We start from the raw sequence: 20,121 nt of genomic DNA on the forward strand, positions 1-20,121 counted from the left end.
AGAGGTCATGGGTTCAAATCCCATTCAAGCCTGAATTTTTTCAGGCTTTCTTTTCTCAATTGCGTGAGTTGCGTAACTAAGTGTGTGGGTCTTTGTTCTATTTAATAATAAAATATTACAAGTTTTGTATTTTTGAACCTTGTTAGAAGTCAAATGATTAATCAAGAGGATTACACCATGATTGCTGACTATGACTGTATGGGTGTTGAAGAAAGAGGGAAGATCCTGGAGCAAAAGGGGGACCAGGTAATAAAAAAGATACCTGTACCTCTACTGACTGTTATTTTAATTAGTAGCCACAAATTAGGGAGAACTACCTCAGGAAAAATTCATTTGAACGGTCCTTTAAAATTCAATTTGGGTTGAGTGGCTATATTAAGGAATCAAAGTAACTTTATAAAGGCATATACACTTTGGGATTTTACAATGTGGCCACTGGCTGCGCTAACAGGGTTCTCTTACAAGGAAAGTATTGGTGTTTTGCCAGGACAAAAAAAAAGTGCCAGTAATAATGAGGTGGTGGCGCCAGGAAATTGTGCATGTATAAAATGTCGACAGTTCAGTTCATGGCGGGGTTTCACTGAAACGGCACTTTGGGGATTGGTAACTTTCATTTGATTGGTCACACTTTAAGATTTCATCTAGACAGACTCAAATGTTAGATTTATGTGGTCCTGGGCCGAGCTGTTCAAAAAAGTCCGATTAAGCTAATCCTGGGTTAAAATGAACTTTGATTTCGAGCTTAATTACTAACCAATAAAGACTCTTCAAAAATATTTTTGTCCCTCAGTTTTGACGTAGACTTTCCTTTACCATTAGCTTAAAAAAAGATTTTAAAACAATTTTTAATGAACCAGGTGAAAACCTCGCTTAACTTTTAATTTGTGGATGAGCGTTAATCGGCTTTTGGACAACCTGGCCCTGGTGTTTTATTATACTGTAAAATAATAAAGTTACTGCAATGCAGCGTACATGTAGTATTGCTATTAAGTAACTTTCTTTATAAGACTTTCATTTTGTTTTCTTTATAATCAGGCTAGACTGTTACTCAACAATTTGCTCAATAGACATTCCTGGCTGTAAAAAGTTGTTAGTTTAACCTTTTAAGCACTAGCAGTGATCAGCATTAAATTTCTCCTTGTAATATTGATGCTTATTCAACCCATGAGGTCATGAGAATTAAGGATATGATCACCCAAGGTGAATTTCTTGATATTTTAACAACTTCTCCACACTATTTTTATAAGAAAAGTATGGGGCAAGATAGGAGAATTTGTTCTTCAATATTAGGGGTTAAAAAAGGGTTCATACACTATCTTGTATAATTTTCCTCTTCAGTTTGCAAAAAGCTCTTTATCACTGCTGGCTCGGCTTTCTCGGGATCAGACAATCAGATATATCCTGGTGTTGATTGATGATGTGCTGAATGTAAGTCTTTAACCTTTGACAGTTTTGCATAGAACAATCAGGTTTAACTCCAAAGGACATCTAAATTCCAAGTTGGAAAATAATTACTTTTTTTAAGTTGAAAATAATTGCTTTCGTTTAAATGGCCACACTTTAGGATTTCATCCACAGACTCAAAAGTTATACCCACCTTGTACAGCATAATAGGAAAGAACTGTTCAGTAGCTTTCATTTGAATGGTCACACTTTAGGATTTCATTCACAGACTCAAGCGTTAGAACCACCTTGTACAGCATAATATTTAGGAAAGTACTGCTCAGTAGCTTTCATTTGAATGATCACACTTTAGGATTTCATTCACAGACTCAAGCGTTAGAACCACCTTGTACAGCATAATATTTAGGAAAGTATTGCTCAGTAGCTTTCATTTGAAATATGGTCACACTTTAGGGTTTCATTCACAGACTCAAACGTTAGAACCACCTTATACAGCATAATAAACAGCACCACAGGAAAGTACTGCTCAGTAGCTTTCATTTGAATGGTCACACTTTAGGATTTCATCCACAGACTCAAATGCTAGAACCACCTTGTACAGCATAATAAACAGCACCTCAGGAAAGTACTGCTCAGTAGCTTTCATTTTAGGATTTCATCCACGGTACTTCTCAGTAGGAAAGATAATGTACCGGTTGGACATGCTGCTCAATCACCTTCGTCTTGAGCAATATTGCCACATTTACAGCAAGTTTTTAGAAGTTGTAAAGAAACTGTAACAAAATAAATAATGGAACAGTTAACAAAAAAACAAAAAAAGGTTCTAAAGGAACCATATTTCTGAACTACATGGTAAAGGTGGACTTTGGAAGGGAAAGCTATGAAAACATCTCTTTAAAATTTTGTACTGGTGGTAAGGTGCTTTGATTACCACTATGTCTCGGGGTGTGGCATTTATAATAATTATTAAGATTGCACAGTTGTACAGCTGTGAAAGCACTTCTAGAGGTTCTCAGGTTTTTCCAAGAACAAGAACTGACATTTCCATATTCAAATTTGACCTGGAAACACTGGATGAAGGTCTAGCCACTCTTTGCATATACAGTCGAACCTCTTTATTACGGACACCCAGGGGACAGGAATAAGTGTCCATATTATAGAGGTGTCTGTTTTAGAGAGGTAGGCTTTATATGGATTTCAGTCTCTCAGGGACCAAGTGAACTGTCCGTATTAGAGAGGTGTCCGACGTATTAAAGAGGTGTCCGTAAGGAGAGGTTCCACTGTACATACTGCTGTAGTATTTATTTCTATTGTTATCATGCACTGATGTTTGTAAACTCTTTTCTTTCCCAGGAGGAGAAAAGCAGAGTTTCTATTTTCCATGAGTTTGGTAAAAGGTAGAAAAAAAAAAACAACTGATCATAAATAATGTATAAAATTATTTTTATTTATAGTTCTTGCAGTTGTCATGATTGCCACAGCTATATTTTTCACTCAGATTCAAAAATTTACAAGTGCACAATCATAGTGTCTAATTATTTTCTCAGAACTTTGCAAGTATAACAATACATAGGTCCCTTTTATACCAAAAGTCAGCAGAATAAATAAGTATTATGCTATGTCCTAGCCAACTGGTAGCATTCAGCATTTTCATCTCTTGCTGTTTGCAGCCACGTGATGTTTTTTGTTCTTTTCTCATCAGAGCCAACGTCAATGTCTGGGCTGCTTTCCTCAAACTTCTCAACAGACAGGATCAGTTTATTGTGCATCAGGTAATGAACAAAAATAATGATGATGATGATGTCTTGTCTGTTGAAGCCAGTTTTAGATCTTGTTGATTTTCTTTTATAAATTAATTTTCAGCTTTTCAAATGTGCACAATGTAACATTTATGACTTGTACACTGTGTTCATGGCTGTCAATGAGTTTATGAACTCCAAAATACTTATTCCTGTTGTCTTTAGTCCCTGTTTATTGGGAGAAAACTTATGCCAGGTACCAATGTAATACTCCCCCTCCCCTCCATACAATTGAGATAAACAAAAAGTTGACCTGAGTCAGCGAGCCAAAATGTTTGTATAGGGCTGTATGGACAAAAAAGGGGAAGCCTTACTGAAAGATGGTCATCCTGCTGGTAGCCAGGACAATTTTTCTCATGCTTCACTTTGTTTTGTATAGATACATGTACATTTGTTAAGTCAAACCCCATTGTTACGGACCAGAAAAGTGTCCATATTATGGAGTGCCCTTGTTATTAGCAGGTTAATTTTAAGGAATTTAATGTATGGGGTGGGACCAAGAATACTGTCTGTCATAACGAGTGTCTGTATTAAGTTGGTGTCCATGACGTGGGGTTCACTTCCACTGTATGTATGAAACTTTGGCAACTCCAGGGAAGCTTAGACCCCGTTTATATGGAGAAAAGTTGTACTGTGTAGAAGGGTCACTTGCCTACCCGAGCTACCCTGGGCAACCCAACTTTTCGTACATTTCCTTACAAAACTTGGCTTACATGAGAAACAAAATGTTGGCTTAGTCGGGTCACCCTTTTTCCTTGGAGGGTCACCCTCCTGGCCGGGCCAACTTTTCTCCATATAAACACTTTAACTCACCTAGCCTCCGTCAATGCGAGACAATAAGAGCATGCGCAAGCACTGTTGGCTCGGGCAAAGGGGTCAACTTTTTTCTCATATAAACGCTCGCTAAAGTTGACTCAGCTGGGAGGGTGACCCTCTCTCCTAGGACAACTTTTCTCCATATAAGGAAGACCTTAGGTAGGATGGTGACTCCTCTGCTGGGGACAGCAAGGTTCCTCCTTACCTTCATTCATCTCCACTGTGGTTATTAGCCATAACACATGCACAGTTATTTAACCAGTTGCAGGCTGCTTGTTACATCATTTGCTGTGCCCTACATGCCCATGCATTTGCTACTTTTTTATCATTAATGTGGTTCTTCATTAAGTAGCAATTCCCCAACTGTAATTCTCTGTTAATTTTCAAATTGTTGTGATTGTTATTTCAGACAGCCATTATTGTAGCAAAGTTGGCATCCTGGGGAAAAGTTTCATTACCCGACAATGATCTCAATTACTTCATGTCCTGGGTTAAAAATAGCCTGGCAAATTCGGTAAGTATTGTTAAGCACACACAACAGATACCTTGTCAATGGTATTGCTTCTTTTTATATTTCACAATAAAATATTTGTTATAATAATTAATATTTTTAAATTAAAAATACCATTAATTCAACTCAATTGTGGGTTATCAATCAATCAATCTTGAAATCAATCAATCAATCAATCAATCAATCAAGCCATCCACCTGATCCATCCATCCACCCATCCATCAATCAATCTATCAATTAATCGATCGATCAATCAATCAATCAATCAATCAATCAATCAATCAATCAATCAGTCAATCAACCCATCCACCTGATCCATTCATCAATCAAACTATCAATTAATTGATCAATCAATCAATCAATCTATTAATTAGTCAGTCAATCTATCAATCAATCAATCAATTTACCAATCTCTATAATTATTTGGTAACCTGGGAAACCTTGAAAAGGCAGCTAGGAGCTGATATGAACCTGTGATACAAAATTAATACTCTAACAAAGCAGCAAAAACTATTAAAAAGTAAAATTAGATGACAATATGTTTAATAGTTAAGTTACCAGGGCTCATGCTTAAAACACTGGTTTGTTATTGGAGCCTGGTTGCAACCGTTTGCTGGCTGTCTGAGGGTTCTCTTGTGTGTTTTCATTGAGTAGTCCCCTGGCATGCAAGGATGGGAAGCTGGGAAAGTTGAAAGAATAACTGTTGTCAGGGAAAGGGGGCAGGAGCTGGAAGTTAAGGGTACAGGAAGATTTCAGATCGATTTAAATGTTCTTACAACATAGCCAGTCTTATATTAAAGTCTTATTTATGCTGACAGTTTCGATGACTGTCAGCCATCTTTATCAAAACTTGAAAAGCATGAAAAGTGTCAGAAGCCTTAAACAGGCTTTTGAAGGTGTTGATTATTGGGATAAATGCGCAAAGTTACTCATTAGACGCCTGCTCCCCCCCTGGTTTGGGGGTGGAGGTCACTTGTGTCAGCATAAATAAGACTTTAATATAAGACTGGCTATATTGTAAGAACATTTAAATCGACTGTTCAGTTATCTAGCCTGATGAATTTCTTCAAGAAGATTTCAGATCCCCTCCTGCTTCACTCCAACTCTTCCCTTATTGATTTAGCTTGCTCTATTTTAATATTGATTAATAATATATTAATGTTTGTTTAGGGAAATGATTACCAGCACAGTGTGGCACAGTGCCTTCAGTTGATGCTGCGGCACGACTGTTACAGACAAGCTTACTTCAAACTGGATGGCATTCAAAGGTGTGTTCAATGGTAATTTTTGAATACCAGTGAATAATAGTACTTGTTATTTGCCCACTTTCTTATTTTAGTAACATGCAAGGCTGTTGCCTAACTGAAGCCCGGTGGCCTGGGGCACCCAAGAAAATGCTCAGGGCCGGGTTGTTTGAGAGCTGATTAACGCTAATCTAGGATTAAAAGTTAATCGAGGTTTTCATCTCGCTCTTTAAAAGTGTTTTTAAAGCCAATTTTCAAGCTCCAGGTAAAGAAAAGTGGAAGTCAAAACTGAGAGACAAAAATCTTTTGGAAGAATCTTTACCGATTAGTAATTAAACTTGAATCAAAGTTCACATTAATCCAGGATTAGCTTAATCGGGCTTTGAACAACTGGGCCCTGGGCGCCAAATTTTTTCGCAGCAGCACCTAACACTTCACATGTTGGGCTCCTAAGCTACAGCTTTTGGCCTTGTAGGCTCCTTGAAATTCTTCTTAGGCAATGCGTTCAGCCTTGAGCATGACTCATCTATTCACAATTCGTTTTTTGGCTTCAGTGTTGTTGCAGCTCTCCTGGTACCAAACGTTGGTTTTCAGCTGCAGTATCAGCTTATTTTTGTCCTGTGGCTGCTATCATTTGATCCAAGGATTGCTGAAAGGATGATAAGGTAAAACTTAAACAACATGTTTCCTCCTTGTCACTGCCTTATGTGTTATCCGGGCCCCGGGACCTGAGTGGCGTATTTTCCATATATCCTCACTGGTGAGGATATTGATGACGTCATTTCCCGCTTTGTCATGGTTGTTTGTGCGAACAGTCGGTGAAAAATAGCGATCGAGCGATAAATTTGTTTGTATAATAAAAAGAAAATTACACTGTGGCTTGAAGATATGAATTTTATTTTCTCGTGTTAAAAACAATATTTTACGAAGGAGCGTAGCGAGTGAGTAAAATATTGCTTTTACCACTCGAAACTAAAATTCATACCTTTGCGCCGCCATGTAGTATCCTTTATAAATTATATTAACATAGTAGTTAGATATTTGGGTGTATCAGCCCACTTTTCAAAAAGTGATAAAAAATCCCATACAAATCCTTATAAACCCCATAAACCACACATGATCTCACCCCACTCCATAAAATACTATTTCAGCCTTTGAATTCACGGCTAGGACGCCGCCTGCCTAACTCCTGCGACGGAGACGTCAAAAACCTAAAAACCTAAATTTAGCTTTTGACCTAAAACCTAAATTTAGCTTTTGACCTAAAAACCTAAATTTTCCTTGCTTTTTCAAAACTGGTTTAAACCGGTTTCGAAAAATTATGTAATCTAATTTATATGAACAACCAATTTGATCACAATGATAAAACATATTTTATTCATCCAACATTTGAAAATTACGGAGCCTCAGTTGATGGTTATATAATCAATCGAAAAAGATTAGAACCTAGAAAAGGATATTTGTCTGAGAATGGCTATTATATAATTTCTCCGGGACGTAACAATACATGCCCCGCTCATCGATTCGTCTATGAGGCCGTAAATCAGACACATATTTCTCCTGGATTGCAAATAAATCACATTGATTCCAATCGCCAGAACAATTCAATTGTAAATTTGCAACTGGTTACAGCCTCTGAAAATATGAAACACATGCACAAAGCCAGAAAAGAATTTTTTAACAGCTCATACTCTGAAGAAGAATTGCAAACAGTCAATAGATTAATGGAATTTCCACCAATGGAAGACAATGATTGCGAGTTTACACGCACAGAAAATAAAATAATCAATAAGATGTATTACAGAATGTGTAACGATTTGGATGACACTGATTTTCCACTTTACAGGGATTAATGATGTTGAATACAAAGTGTTGTTTGACTATGTTTGATGTATTTTTTGGGTCTAATACATTTACTGTAATTTTTTTACCTTAATGGCTTAAAGCGATAATTATATAATACATTATTGTATGAGAGAAATGAAAAATCAAAAATCTGAAAACGCTAAAATGGATTCTCATGCTGGTGAGAATCTAGCTAAGACAATTCCAGCCACAAACACTGTTATTTATGATGGAAAAACATATTATTGTCATCCAATTTACCATAATTATGCTGCCTCAAAAGATGGATACATCATTAATCGCAAAAGATTTAAAGCGAGGAAAGGTCAAATGATGGCTTCTGGTTATTTTAATTTAAATATGAATAACAAAAAATGCTACACATCTCACAGATTTGTTTATGAAGCTGTAAACCAACAAATAATTCCAGATGGTTATCAAATACATCACATCAAAAATGATAAACAAGACAATTCAATTGAAAATTTGGCGCTTGTGACTAGACAACAAAACATGATATACAAGGGAAATGAATGCAAAGGAATGAAATACAAATCAACACAAAATGTTGAAATAAAATGTGATGTATTTAATTATCACCCTATTTATACTAACTTCGGAGCCAATAAATATGGTCAAATATTTAATAAAAAAACCAAGAGATGTTCAATTGGAAATTTACTTCCATCTGGATATAGACAGATTCGGTTATCACAAATTGGATTACCACAAAAAACAATTAATGTTCATCGATTTGTTTATGAAATATTCAATGGTCCAATTCCTGATGGAATGCAAATTAATCATATTGACTCCAATAAACAAAATAATTGCATCAACAACCTTGAATTAGTTACTCCGTCAGAAAATTTGAAACACGCTCATGAAGCCAAGAAATACAAAACAAAGATTGAAATTGAAACTGAAAAACCAATTAAATCAATTAAAATGGACATTGAATTGGAGGAATCAGATGATAAGTTTACAGAAGATGAGAAACAAAAAATTGATAAAAAATACAATGCAATAATCAATAAAATCAAAAATGGTAACTTTCCATTTAAAAAACAACTTCAAGAACATTTACCAAACATTGAATTTTGGTAAATATTGTGTAAACATTTCCTGAGTATGCTCAAATGAGTGTATTCAGGGCATGTCCCACAATAAAGTAACACGAAAATGGATCCGTCCAGGTGGTCCACAAACTGCTAATCCTGGAATGACTGGTCAATTGGGTGGCCAGACATTAAGCAAAACCCCAAACGCACCTTTTGAAAACAATATGACATATATATATAATATGGATAAAAATAATCTATCCAAATTAACGAAAAATCAATTAATTGAATTATTAATCGCTAAACAAAAACCGGTTCCAATGCCGAGAACCAAGAAAGTGAAACCAATACCCTATCCACGAAAATCTGTCAAACAAATGGTAAAAGAGTACGAGAATACAATCATCAAACCACCTGTTCAATTCAGAGATCGACCAATTGTTCAACCAAGAAACAACATTATTCCACCTCCAAAACAATTTGCTGATAAACCAAAAGTATCATTTGATAATCAATTAATACCAAGACGTCCAGTTCCATTGCCTCGAAAAAAGAAAATGGCTCCGATTCCTAGACAGAGAACTCAAATCACAGAAGTTGCAAGAGCATTCAAGGGATATAACAAATCTTATGAAGTTGGAATTAAAAATGAAACAGATCCTTTGATTCAAATGAGTTCAACCAGATTAGCGATTGCTCATTTTATGAAACAATTATTAACTCAAATGAAAGGAATTAAATTTATTGAAACTTTGACAATTTATTTTGAACAACAAAAAGGAAACCAAACTGTTTCCAGAATTGGATATTTTAATAGTAAACCAAAAACAATAACTAATGCCAATGATTTTCAAGAATCTTTGGATGTTAATGTTGAACAAATTATGAATGATATTCACAAATGGATTAGTGAAGGTTCAGCTTGGATAATTAAATCAATCAATGGACATTACATTAATATTATCAAATATCAGCCTCTTACTGGAAGTTCTTACATTAAACTTCCAACTGAACTACAACATAACAAAAGTGGATTGATTAATCTCAAGAATAAAGATAATGAATGCTTTCGATGGTGTCACGTTAGACATTTGAATCCACGAGAAAATAATCCACAACGAATCAAAAAAACTGACAAAGCATTTATGCCACAATTGAATTACCAAGGAATTGAATTCCCTGTTTCAGTCAAACAATACAACAAAATTGAAACACAAAACAATATCAACATCAATGTTTTTGGTTATGAAAACAAACAAACTTATCCAATTTATGTGTCCAAAGAAAAGTTTGAGAATGTGATGAATCTATTGCTAATCTCAGAAGATGAAAACAAACATTACTGTCTTATCAAAGATTTTAATCGATTTATGCACCACAAAACCAAATCACATCAAAGAAAACATTTTTGTATGCATTGTTTGCAATGTTTTTCATCAGAACGAGTTTTAACCAAGCACAAGGAAGTATGTATTGAAATCAATGGTGAACAATCAATCAAAATGCCCGAAGTTGGTTCCAAAATAGAATTCAAAAATTTTAATAAACAAATGCAAGCACCATTCGTGATATACGCAGATTTTGAAGCAATCACTGAACCAATTCATGGTTGTAATCAATCTAACCAACAATCTTTTACTGAAGCTTATCAAAAACACACTGATTGCGGTTATGGTTACAAAGTTGTTTGCTGCTATGATGACAAATATTCAAAACCAATAAAATATTATCGTGGAGAAAATGCTGTTTACAAATTCATGCAAGCAATGCTTGATGAAGTCAAATATTGCAGACAAACTATCAAATACAAATTCAATAAACCATTAGTTATGTCTCCAGAAGATGAAGACAAATTCCAAAAAGCAACATCTTGTCACATTTGTTGCAAACAATTCACAAAAAATGATAGACGTGTCAGAGACCATTGTCATATTACTGGTGAATTCCGTGGCTCAGCCCATAATCAATGTAACAGGGATTTTACAATAACTAACAAAATCCCTGTAATATTTCATAATTTGAAAGGATATGATAGTCATTTTATAATGCAAGAAATTGGTAAAATTATTGAGACCAATACTTATGTGGATAAAAAAGGTGAAACCAGACAACACAAAATTAATGTAATCCCAAATAACATGGAGAAATACATGGCATTCATGTTGGGTTATAATTTAGTATTTATCGACAGTCTTCAGTTTATGAATCAATCATTGGCAAATCTTGCAAAAAATCTACCAGAAGATGCCTTCAAATATACCAGTGAAGTTTTCAAAGGTCGTAAATTACAATTAATGAAACAAAAAGGAGTTTATCCGTACGATTATATGAGTAATTTTGATAAATTCAATGATACTCAATTACCAACCAAAGATGAATTTTACAGTCAAATGAATAATACAAATATTACAGATGAAGAATACAGTCATGCACAAAATGTTTGGAATACATTTCAATTGAAAACCATGGGCGAATACCATGATTTATATCTCAAATCTGATGTATTATTGCTGGCTGATGTATTTGAAAATTTCCGTAAAACATGTTTGGAATATTATAGATTGGATCCATGTCATTATTTTACATCTCCTGGATTATCATGGGATGCAATGTTGAAAATGACTGAAGTCCAATTTGAATTAATCAGTGATGTGGATATGTATCAATTCGTTGAAAAAGGCATGCGTGGAGGAATCAGTTATATTGCCAACAGATACGGCAAAGCAAACAACAAATACATGCAAAATTGGAATCCAAATGAACCCAGTAAACATATCATGTATTTGGATGCAAACAATCTATATGGATGGGCTATGTCACAACATCTTCCAACAGGGAATTTCAAATGGTTGAAAAAACAACAAATATTGAACATTAATTGGAAAACAGTTCCCAAAGATAACAAGACTGGATACTTATTGGAAGTCGATTTGGAATATCCTAATGAATTACATGATTTACACAATGATTATCCATGTGCTGCTGAACAAATTAAAGTGACACCAAATATGCTGTCAGATTATTGTAAAAAAATTGCAGATAAATTTGGAATAACAAGTGGACAAGTCAAAAAGCTGATTCCAACATTGTCAAAGAAATCAAAATATGTGTTACATTATCGTAATCTGCAATTATATCGTGAATTGGGTTTGAAATTGAAGAAAATCTATCGTGTTCTATCATTTGACCAATCACCTTGGTTGAAGACATACATTGATTTCAATACACGACAAAGAACTAATGCAAAAAATGCTTTTGAGAAAGATTTCTTCAAACTGATGAATAATTCAGTGTTTGGTAAAACAATGGAGAATATCAGAAAACGAGAAGACATCAAATTGGTGACTAATGAGAAACAATTATTGAAAATGACTTCCAAACCAACATTCATCAATAGCAAAATCTTTAATGAAAACTTGGTTGCAGTCCATAAAATAAAGGAATCGTTGACACTCAACAGACCAGCCTATGTTGGTATGTGTATCCTTGATTTGAGCAAAACATTGATGTACGATTTCCATTACAATTTCGTTAAAAACAAATATGGAAACAAAGCTAAATTACTGTTTACGGATACAGATAGTTTGACATATGAAATTGAAGCAGAAGATGTGTATGCCGATTTTTGGAAACACAAAGATATGTTTGACAACAGTGATTACAACACTGATAATCAATATTTTGATGCAACTAACAAGAAAGTAATTGGTAAATTCAAAGATGAAGCTGCTGGTGTTCCAATTGTTGAATTCGTTGGATTGAGATCCAAAATGTATTCATATATCAAAGAAAACAACAATGGTGGAAAAACAGCCAAAGGAATCAAAAAGAATGTGATCAAAAATGATATTCAACATTCTGATTACAAAGATGTGTTGTTCAATGAGAAACAATTATTTCACCAAATGAAAACAATCCGCAGCAACAATCATCAATTGGGTAGTTACACAATCAACAAGACATCGTTGTCATGTTTTGATGATAAACGATATTTGCATCCAGATGGAATACACTCATTGGCCTATGGTCATTATGCTATCCAATGATAGTATCAACTTGTGATCAAAACATTGCGACAAAAACTTGTGACAAAACTTGGTTTTTATTTGTTTTTTGATAAATATTTGATTTGAACACTTTGACTCATCTTTTGTGATGAGATATTTAATTTTAATGTTTTTGGAGAAAATTTGGTTTGTTTTTTGTCAAATATTTGATTTCGAGACTTTGTATCATCTTTTGGAAAACATTTTTGTGTAATTATATTATATACTATATTTATACAAAAATGAAATCCAAAATATTGAAAAAACCAAAAGATGTTTCCAAGCAGGTGGAAACATCTCTGTGTCAAAGCCTGCATTGCAAAGATGAATGTGAATTTTGTGGATATCATGATGAATCCAAAGTTGAGAAACAACCATCAATGCCTGATTGTTGTGGATCACAGAATTTGAAAAACATGGAATGTCAATTAACGTGTGTTGCTTGTGGACAGGTTGTTGGTGAAGAATACAAAACAGAATATATCAATTTTCATGCCAATTTGTTCAAAATATACAAGAAAACAGTGTATAATAGAAAATACCATTTGTCGCATACATTAGATAAAATTATTTTGAAAAACAAAGTTGAAATCAGTTGTTCAACCAATTTCAAAATTCATAAAATATTCGTTGAAATAAACAAAATACTGCCACAAATCAATGGCAAACGAAAGAGAATAATCAGTTTGAAATATCTTTTGCATAGAATATTGCAATTAATGAAAATTGATTCTTCCCAAATTGAGTTGACAAAATCCAAAAAAACAATGAAATTATACAATGTTTATTGGGATAAAATTATGGATATTATTGGCCCCCAAATCATGCACATTATTAATCATACATAAGTGAATATCTGATATTTTTTATCATATTTGTTACCCCATTTATCGACAATCAGCGAATTATAAAAAATGAAATCATCATCTTGAGTAAGCTTGTTTGTCAAATCATCTCTATCAAAATGTCCATTTCTCATTATTTCTTTTATTTCATTTAATAAATGTCCGTAAGTTTGAAAAGCATATTGGCATTGATAAAGTTTGATTTCAACTTTTTTATGCTTCATATAAGCTTGAATTATGACAGACACCGATGATATTGCCAATAATGAAGCTCCACTGGTTGCAACCGATGATGCAATACCACCAGTTGCAAATACAATGGATGAAATATTACCAGCGAATTCCCATTTTTTGAATCTTTTGTATGCACTTTTGTACATCCACATCTTTTTGTGATATGTCATGTAATAAGCTTTCAATTCATCAATTTCTTCTGTTGATAATCGATTTGAAATATGATTGAAATCAATTATTAATTTCTTCTTTTGCATATATTATATGGTTATCTTATTTTTGATGCAATAATAGAGACCAGTTATTTGACCCAAAAACATGCATTTTTTCATCCAATTGAATGTTTTTTTCTCATTAATGGTGTACATGTATCCTTTGTCACGATGATATCTGTTGTAAAATTGGCCATAAGCATCATGTAATATTCCATGTGATCTGATATATGGTTGCCAACCAAATAATCGATGGAGAATAGCTGTTAACCATCCATCTCCAGGTCCAATTAATCCGATTCCATCATGAATTAACTCTTTGTAAACTTCATCAGGTAAACCTGTGTTGTAATGTTTTTCATACAAATATGTGAATATTACGATACTTTTTATCATGCATTCCTGTCTGGGTAATATTGGAAGACTCAATTTACGGTGAAAATCTATCATCGATGTTCGAATGTGTTCTTGCAATTCTGAAAATTCTTTCATTATACCATTTGATTACAATATTTTTATAAAATAAAGTAACGGAGTCCACGACCTAGTGGACATTATTGTCAGGTAATTGTATCCTAATATATTCAACAAAATACTTCATTGTCCAATCAGATGGATGATTGTTGAAGTAGCAATAATAGTTTTCAAATGACACATCAAAGAAGAATTCCAATTGATCAAATGATGATGACACCAAATCGGATTTGGAATGATGATATCTGTCTTTTCTCCTGATATATGTGTTTGTCACAATAATCTCTTGCAATGTATTGATTCCTTTAATGTCATCTTTACTCAATAATTTTATCCATGTGTAATTTGTTTTTGGTATTGTACCACTTTTTCTTCCTATTCTCATTGCAACTTGATTGTTGAGAAACGTTACAGCTTCCTGAGCTTGTTGAGCTTTAAACTGAGCCAGAGCTTGTTGTATTTTTGTTTCAACATATGGTTTGATGATGTCTTCATTGTTGTTTATTAATTGTTGGAGTGAAATTGCATGATTTGAATTAACTCCATCTTTGATAACTAAATGTCTGTTTTCTGTATCCAAATGACCATCATCATTCACATGGATAGATTCTCTATATTTGAATCCATCTGGTAAGTTGTCATAAGTTACTGTGTATTCTATTTTATCTCCATTTTCATCAAGAATATGGTTTCCATTTTCATCTTCAACGTATGGCATTATATTAATAGTGTTGATAAATAAATTTCAAAAGTTCCTGTGACTTCTCTGTTTATAATTGGAGAAGTAAACCCTGGACGTCTTTTAAAAATCCCCATTTGAATTATCATGGGTTTGATTGTTGTATTTGTAGTTACAAAATTTCTCCCAATTTTCATATTAAATTGTATTAAATGGGAAAATAAAGTTTTACTGTTAGCAATGGCGACAAAAGAAACTTGGTAATGATTTTTTGTATTAATTACAATATTTTTTATTTTAACCGGGCCTAATGTTCCAAATTGGTAACCATGAACATTTTCAAAAACTCCATTTTTTATGTTGCCATTAACAACACTTGAAGTTTCAATATTTGACAACCAACTTTTATTGACAGCATGATATCTTTCAAAATAATCAGAGTATAATACTTTCAATTCAAAAGTTCCATTAACAGCAGTTCCTGCTCCAATATTATCCAATATTGACATAGAATCAATACTGACAAATTTTCTTGATTTGGGCAAATCAAATGTATTGCTTCCACTTATTATGTTTCCAATTCTGTGGTATGTGTCAGTGTTGGTTGTTTCACCTTGTTTTTTCCCATTTATCAAAATTTGTGCATTTGCAACTTGTTGATTGCTTTGGAAAACAACGGAGTATAGATTGAAAAAGTTATTTCCATCAGCAGCGATTTGAAAATTATTTGTTGGATTTGTTCTTTGGAAAACACCACTGGCAATAGTTCCAGTGTATTTCGTTTTGAATAAGTTGGTAAAATAACCCAAATTCATTGCTTCAGAATCAAATATCGGATTTAATAAACCAGAAATAATCTTATTATTCATATCCATATTGACTTTCATCTCCATATCTCCATTTTTATATTCAAACATTACATTGTCCAAGCCGTCATACACTCCTGGATAAACGCTATCTGACCAATCTTTGACACCGTAAACAACCAGATGACATTGTACTGGAGTCGCTGTAGCTGTTCCATGCATCGTCAAATAGATGTAATTTGGAGTTTGTTTGCTGTTGTTATTGAATTGAACCAATAGCTTGCTATAAGCAGTGAAATCACGCTGTACAGCTTTGTGGATGTATGCTTCAGAAGCAGTACATGATAATTGAATATTAGTCATTTCTGGTGGGTAGAATTCAAACACAATTGTGTATGTTCCAATAGCAAGAGTATAAATATTGAAACCTATCCTTGATCTGTAATCATTACTTCCACTGTCTTTAATCAATGTGATATCATAAGCTTTTTTATTCTGATGTGGGGATTGATTGAAAGCAGCTATTCCATACACTGTGATATTATATTCTGAACTGCTTTCATCAGTATCTGTAAGATATTTGAATTCATTTGTTTTATGGCTGCTGACAAGATGACTTTGCTCCAATTTGTCATCAAAATATTTTTTGGTAGTAGCATCATTATCATCAGTTGGTTGAGCCATATCTTTGATTTGTTTATTATTCATATCAAGGTTTCCAGTCATTGCAACACTTCCATCTTTTTTCAAATATACACTCAAATCACTTCCAACAGATGGTATTTTAGCTATTTCTGTATCAACATATGCTTTAGTGGAAGCATCATTGGGATCGGAAGGATTTCCAAGAACGATTATTTTATGACCTCTCATATCTAATTCACCACCAAGAGCATTGGGTGTTAACCTGTTGAGAAAGTTATGATCAACGTAGTGTTTATTAACAGCATCGTTATCATCAGTTGGTTGAGCCATATCTTTGATTTTATGATTGTCCATATCGAGGTCACTATTGGAGACTTTTTGTAAATATTTAGTATCACAGAAACCTAAATTAACGACATCATATGTATTTTGTATATTGGCTCCAAGATTAGTAATTTGTTGATTACCCATATCCAGATTTCCAGTCATTTCAACAGTGCCATCTTTTTTCAAATATGTAGACAAATCAGGTGATGGTATTTTTTTAATCTCATCATCGACATATTTTTTATTCGCCGCGTGATCGTTATTATCGGGTTTTAAAACACTAATATCAAAAAATGTTTTCCGTCCAGTAATATGTTGTTCTGTTGATGTAACCATTATTTCACTTTTAGCTCGTCCACCATGGCCATCAAAGTTTTTCAAATCTGGTATATTAAGATGAATGTTTTCATAAGACTGATGCTCAGTCAATAATCGAACATCATTGGAGCTGCCAGCACCGTCTGGCGTGTCTTGTAGATAAATACTATTGGTATGAACACTTCCACTGTTGCTGTAAATTACTGCTTTATTAGCTCGCACATCACCAGGAGCATTATCCAACAGTTGTATTTGGCTCTTTGTGACAACATCATTGGGATCAGCTCCTTGTTTAACATTAACAAGTTTTTTGTTTTGTATATCATAATTGCCATTTGGGGTTAATTTAAACCCTATTCCTTGAGGCCCAGCGGCTCCTTGAAGAGGAACCGTTGTGAAAGAAGACGATGAACTATGTTCGTTGAATATTCCCATTTATATCATTTGGTTATATTGTTCCATAAAAATTCCTGTTAATTCTCTTCATGGGCTTATCAACATATAGAAATGAAAATGGCTCTTTGGTTGCTTTAATGTATTTATCCTTTTCGACACCCAACTCACGGGATATCAGACCTCTTTCATTGCTGCTAGGAAAGTCATAGACACAGAAATGAGAGCAATTGAGTCGAATATCTTTTGGTGTTTTGTAGAACGATTGGCTCAGATAAATAACAGAGCAGTTTTTGTGTCTGCCACGAATGAAATAATCAATCAATGGTTTCTGGTTTTTTTCACAAATAAAGTCATCAAATATGACTATCTTCTGGGCATCATCATCCTTCAATTCCTCCACTGGAATTATATCATCATTGCTACAAACAAGGACATTATACCCGACACTATTTGATATATCAGTCAATGTTTGTAGCATATCCTTGTATTTTTGTTGCTCCAAATTTTTGGCATACAAATGTATTCTATCATAATACAAAAGTGGTTTCATCAGCATATGGTACAATAAATTTGTCTTTCCAGATCCTGAATTACCACATATTAACATCCGAAACGTGTCACTTGGCATGTAACCATACAATCTTTTGAAATTAGTGTTTTTATCATGTCTATCATAATTTGGGATTTCCATGTATATCAATACATTATATAAGTTAATAATATAATGGATCTACAAAGATTAAAACAACTATCTGAAGCCAAGATTAAGGCTGGAACAATAACCAAACAAGTTAGAGATACATTGAAGGAGTACAAGCATGATAAACAAGATTTACAACAAGGTTTATCAGAAACTTTCAAACCAATTATTAAAGCTCAAGAGGAAACAAAACAAACAATTGATGAAAAACAAGACAAACTGATTGAACAATTGGAGAAAAACCAAAAAGCGTTGACTTCAGGTTTGGAAGACATTGCTATGTTAACTTATCAACCAGAAACAAAACCACCAGAAGCAAAGCTACCAATTGGCTATAAACCATTAATGATGTCACCTGATGTTGAATCAAATTTAGATGCTGGTTTTGATGTTGATGAGATAAAAAAATTGATGCAATACGATCTTGCACCTCCGAGTTCTGTTCTCCAAGCTTCTATGCAAGGAGATATTGACATCAAGGATTACGATGCTAATATTGGCAAAATGTTGAAAAAACTTGGAATAAAGAAGGGTCCTTTATCCAAGGGCCAAGGAAAGACCAAGAATAAAGACAAAATTGATAAAATAGATGAAGATATAAAATTATTGCAAAAATACAGAGGGCGGATTAAAATAATCCCAGAAGGAATGAAAACCATCAAAAAAGGTTCTGGTTATACTCAACCAAAGAGAAATGCAAACAAAATATCATCTTCTGGGAAATATGGTGGACTGATGATTGATATTCCAAAATTAATGGGACAACTCAGACTTGTGGCAACAAAAGATAAACGCAAAGTTATGGACAAAAAGGTTGATTTCGATACAATCGATTTATTGACCAAGAGATTTAATTCAAAGAAGAAATACAGTGATATTGCCAAAATGGTATTTGATGAATTGAACCAACTCAGTGAGATTCCAATCCATAAATTCAAGAAATTGGGCTCTGGTGTTGTTTATTTCAATGATGCTAATGATTTGATTGACAGAATGGAATTGCTTGGTGGATCCATTTTGGCTGGCAATAATGGAGTCAAAGAGGAATTTTCACAAATAGTCCATAAATTGAATCAACTTGGCTTGATAAACAACAAACAACTCATTGATTTATTGCAACAATACATAATTCGCTAGGTCGCGTAATCAGTTACATAATTAATTATATAACTGAAGTATATATATGCAAGAAAGGGCGATACATATTTCATCTGTTAACCGACAAAAAATAGGTCGAAGTCGGCCTGAAGACTTTATTATCAAATTTGATCCACCATTGAAGCTTGACACAACAATGAGACATGAGCTAGCTGTTGATCGAGTTTCAATGACATACTCGTGGCATAATGTCAATGCAGGATACAACAATAATACAATAAAATACAGCCCAGATAATGGTACAAAATGGAAGACAATCACATTTGTTGATGGAATGTATTCATATGATGATCTTGATGATTATATCACTCAATCAATAATTCAAAATGGAGATAAACCATCTTCCAGCAAGGGCATCAATCTATATTTTGTGCTTTCATCATATAGAGTTGTCATTGAGCTGGACAACCAATGGAAGCTTGATATTAGAAACTCTAATTTTGGGGCGCTTATTGGATTTGAACCAAAGTTAATTAGCCAAACTGAACACGGGACAAAATTGCCAAATATTACCAATGATATTGACGTTTTGGACATTAATTGTGATACAATAACTGATAGCCTCAGTGATGGACGATTCACAAATACACTGATAATGATA

General features: G+C 33.7%; 1 protein-coding gene across 1 annotated transcript in view; it reads left to right on the forward strand.

The window, feature by feature from the left end:
• The window catches only part of LOC146480915 (V-type proton ATPase subunit H-like), a 36,728-nt gene that overhangs the window by 3,346 nt on the left and 13,261 nt on the right, over nucleotides 1-20,121 (forward strand). The window contains exons 4-10 of the mRNA XM_085109269.1: nucleotides 147-246; nucleotides 1,339-1,428; nucleotides 2,758-2,801; nucleotides 3,107-3,176; nucleotides 4,429-4,533; nucleotides 5,701-5,798; nucleotides 6,329-6,439. Of these exons, the coding sequence (XP_084965395.1) occupies nucleotides 147-246; nucleotides 1,339-1,428; nucleotides 2,758-2,801; nucleotides 3,107-3,176; nucleotides 4,429-4,533; nucleotides 5,701-5,798; nucleotides 6,329-6,439 (618 nt within the window). The remainder of the gene's footprint in view (nucleotides 1-146; nucleotides 247-1,338; nucleotides 1,429-2,757; nucleotides 2,802-3,106; nucleotides 3,177-4,428; nucleotides 4,534-5,700; nucleotides 5,799-6,328; nucleotides 6,440-20,121) is intronic.

The sequence above is a fragment of the Pavona decussata genome, unplaced genomic scaffold (assembly GCF_977016875.1).
Source record: "Pavona decussata unplaced genomic scaffold, jaPavDecu1.1 SCAFFOLD_52, whole genome shotgun sequence".
NCBI classification, from domain to species: Eukaryota; Metazoa; Cnidaria; class Anthozoa; order Scleractinia; family Agariciidae; genus Pavona; species Pavona decussata.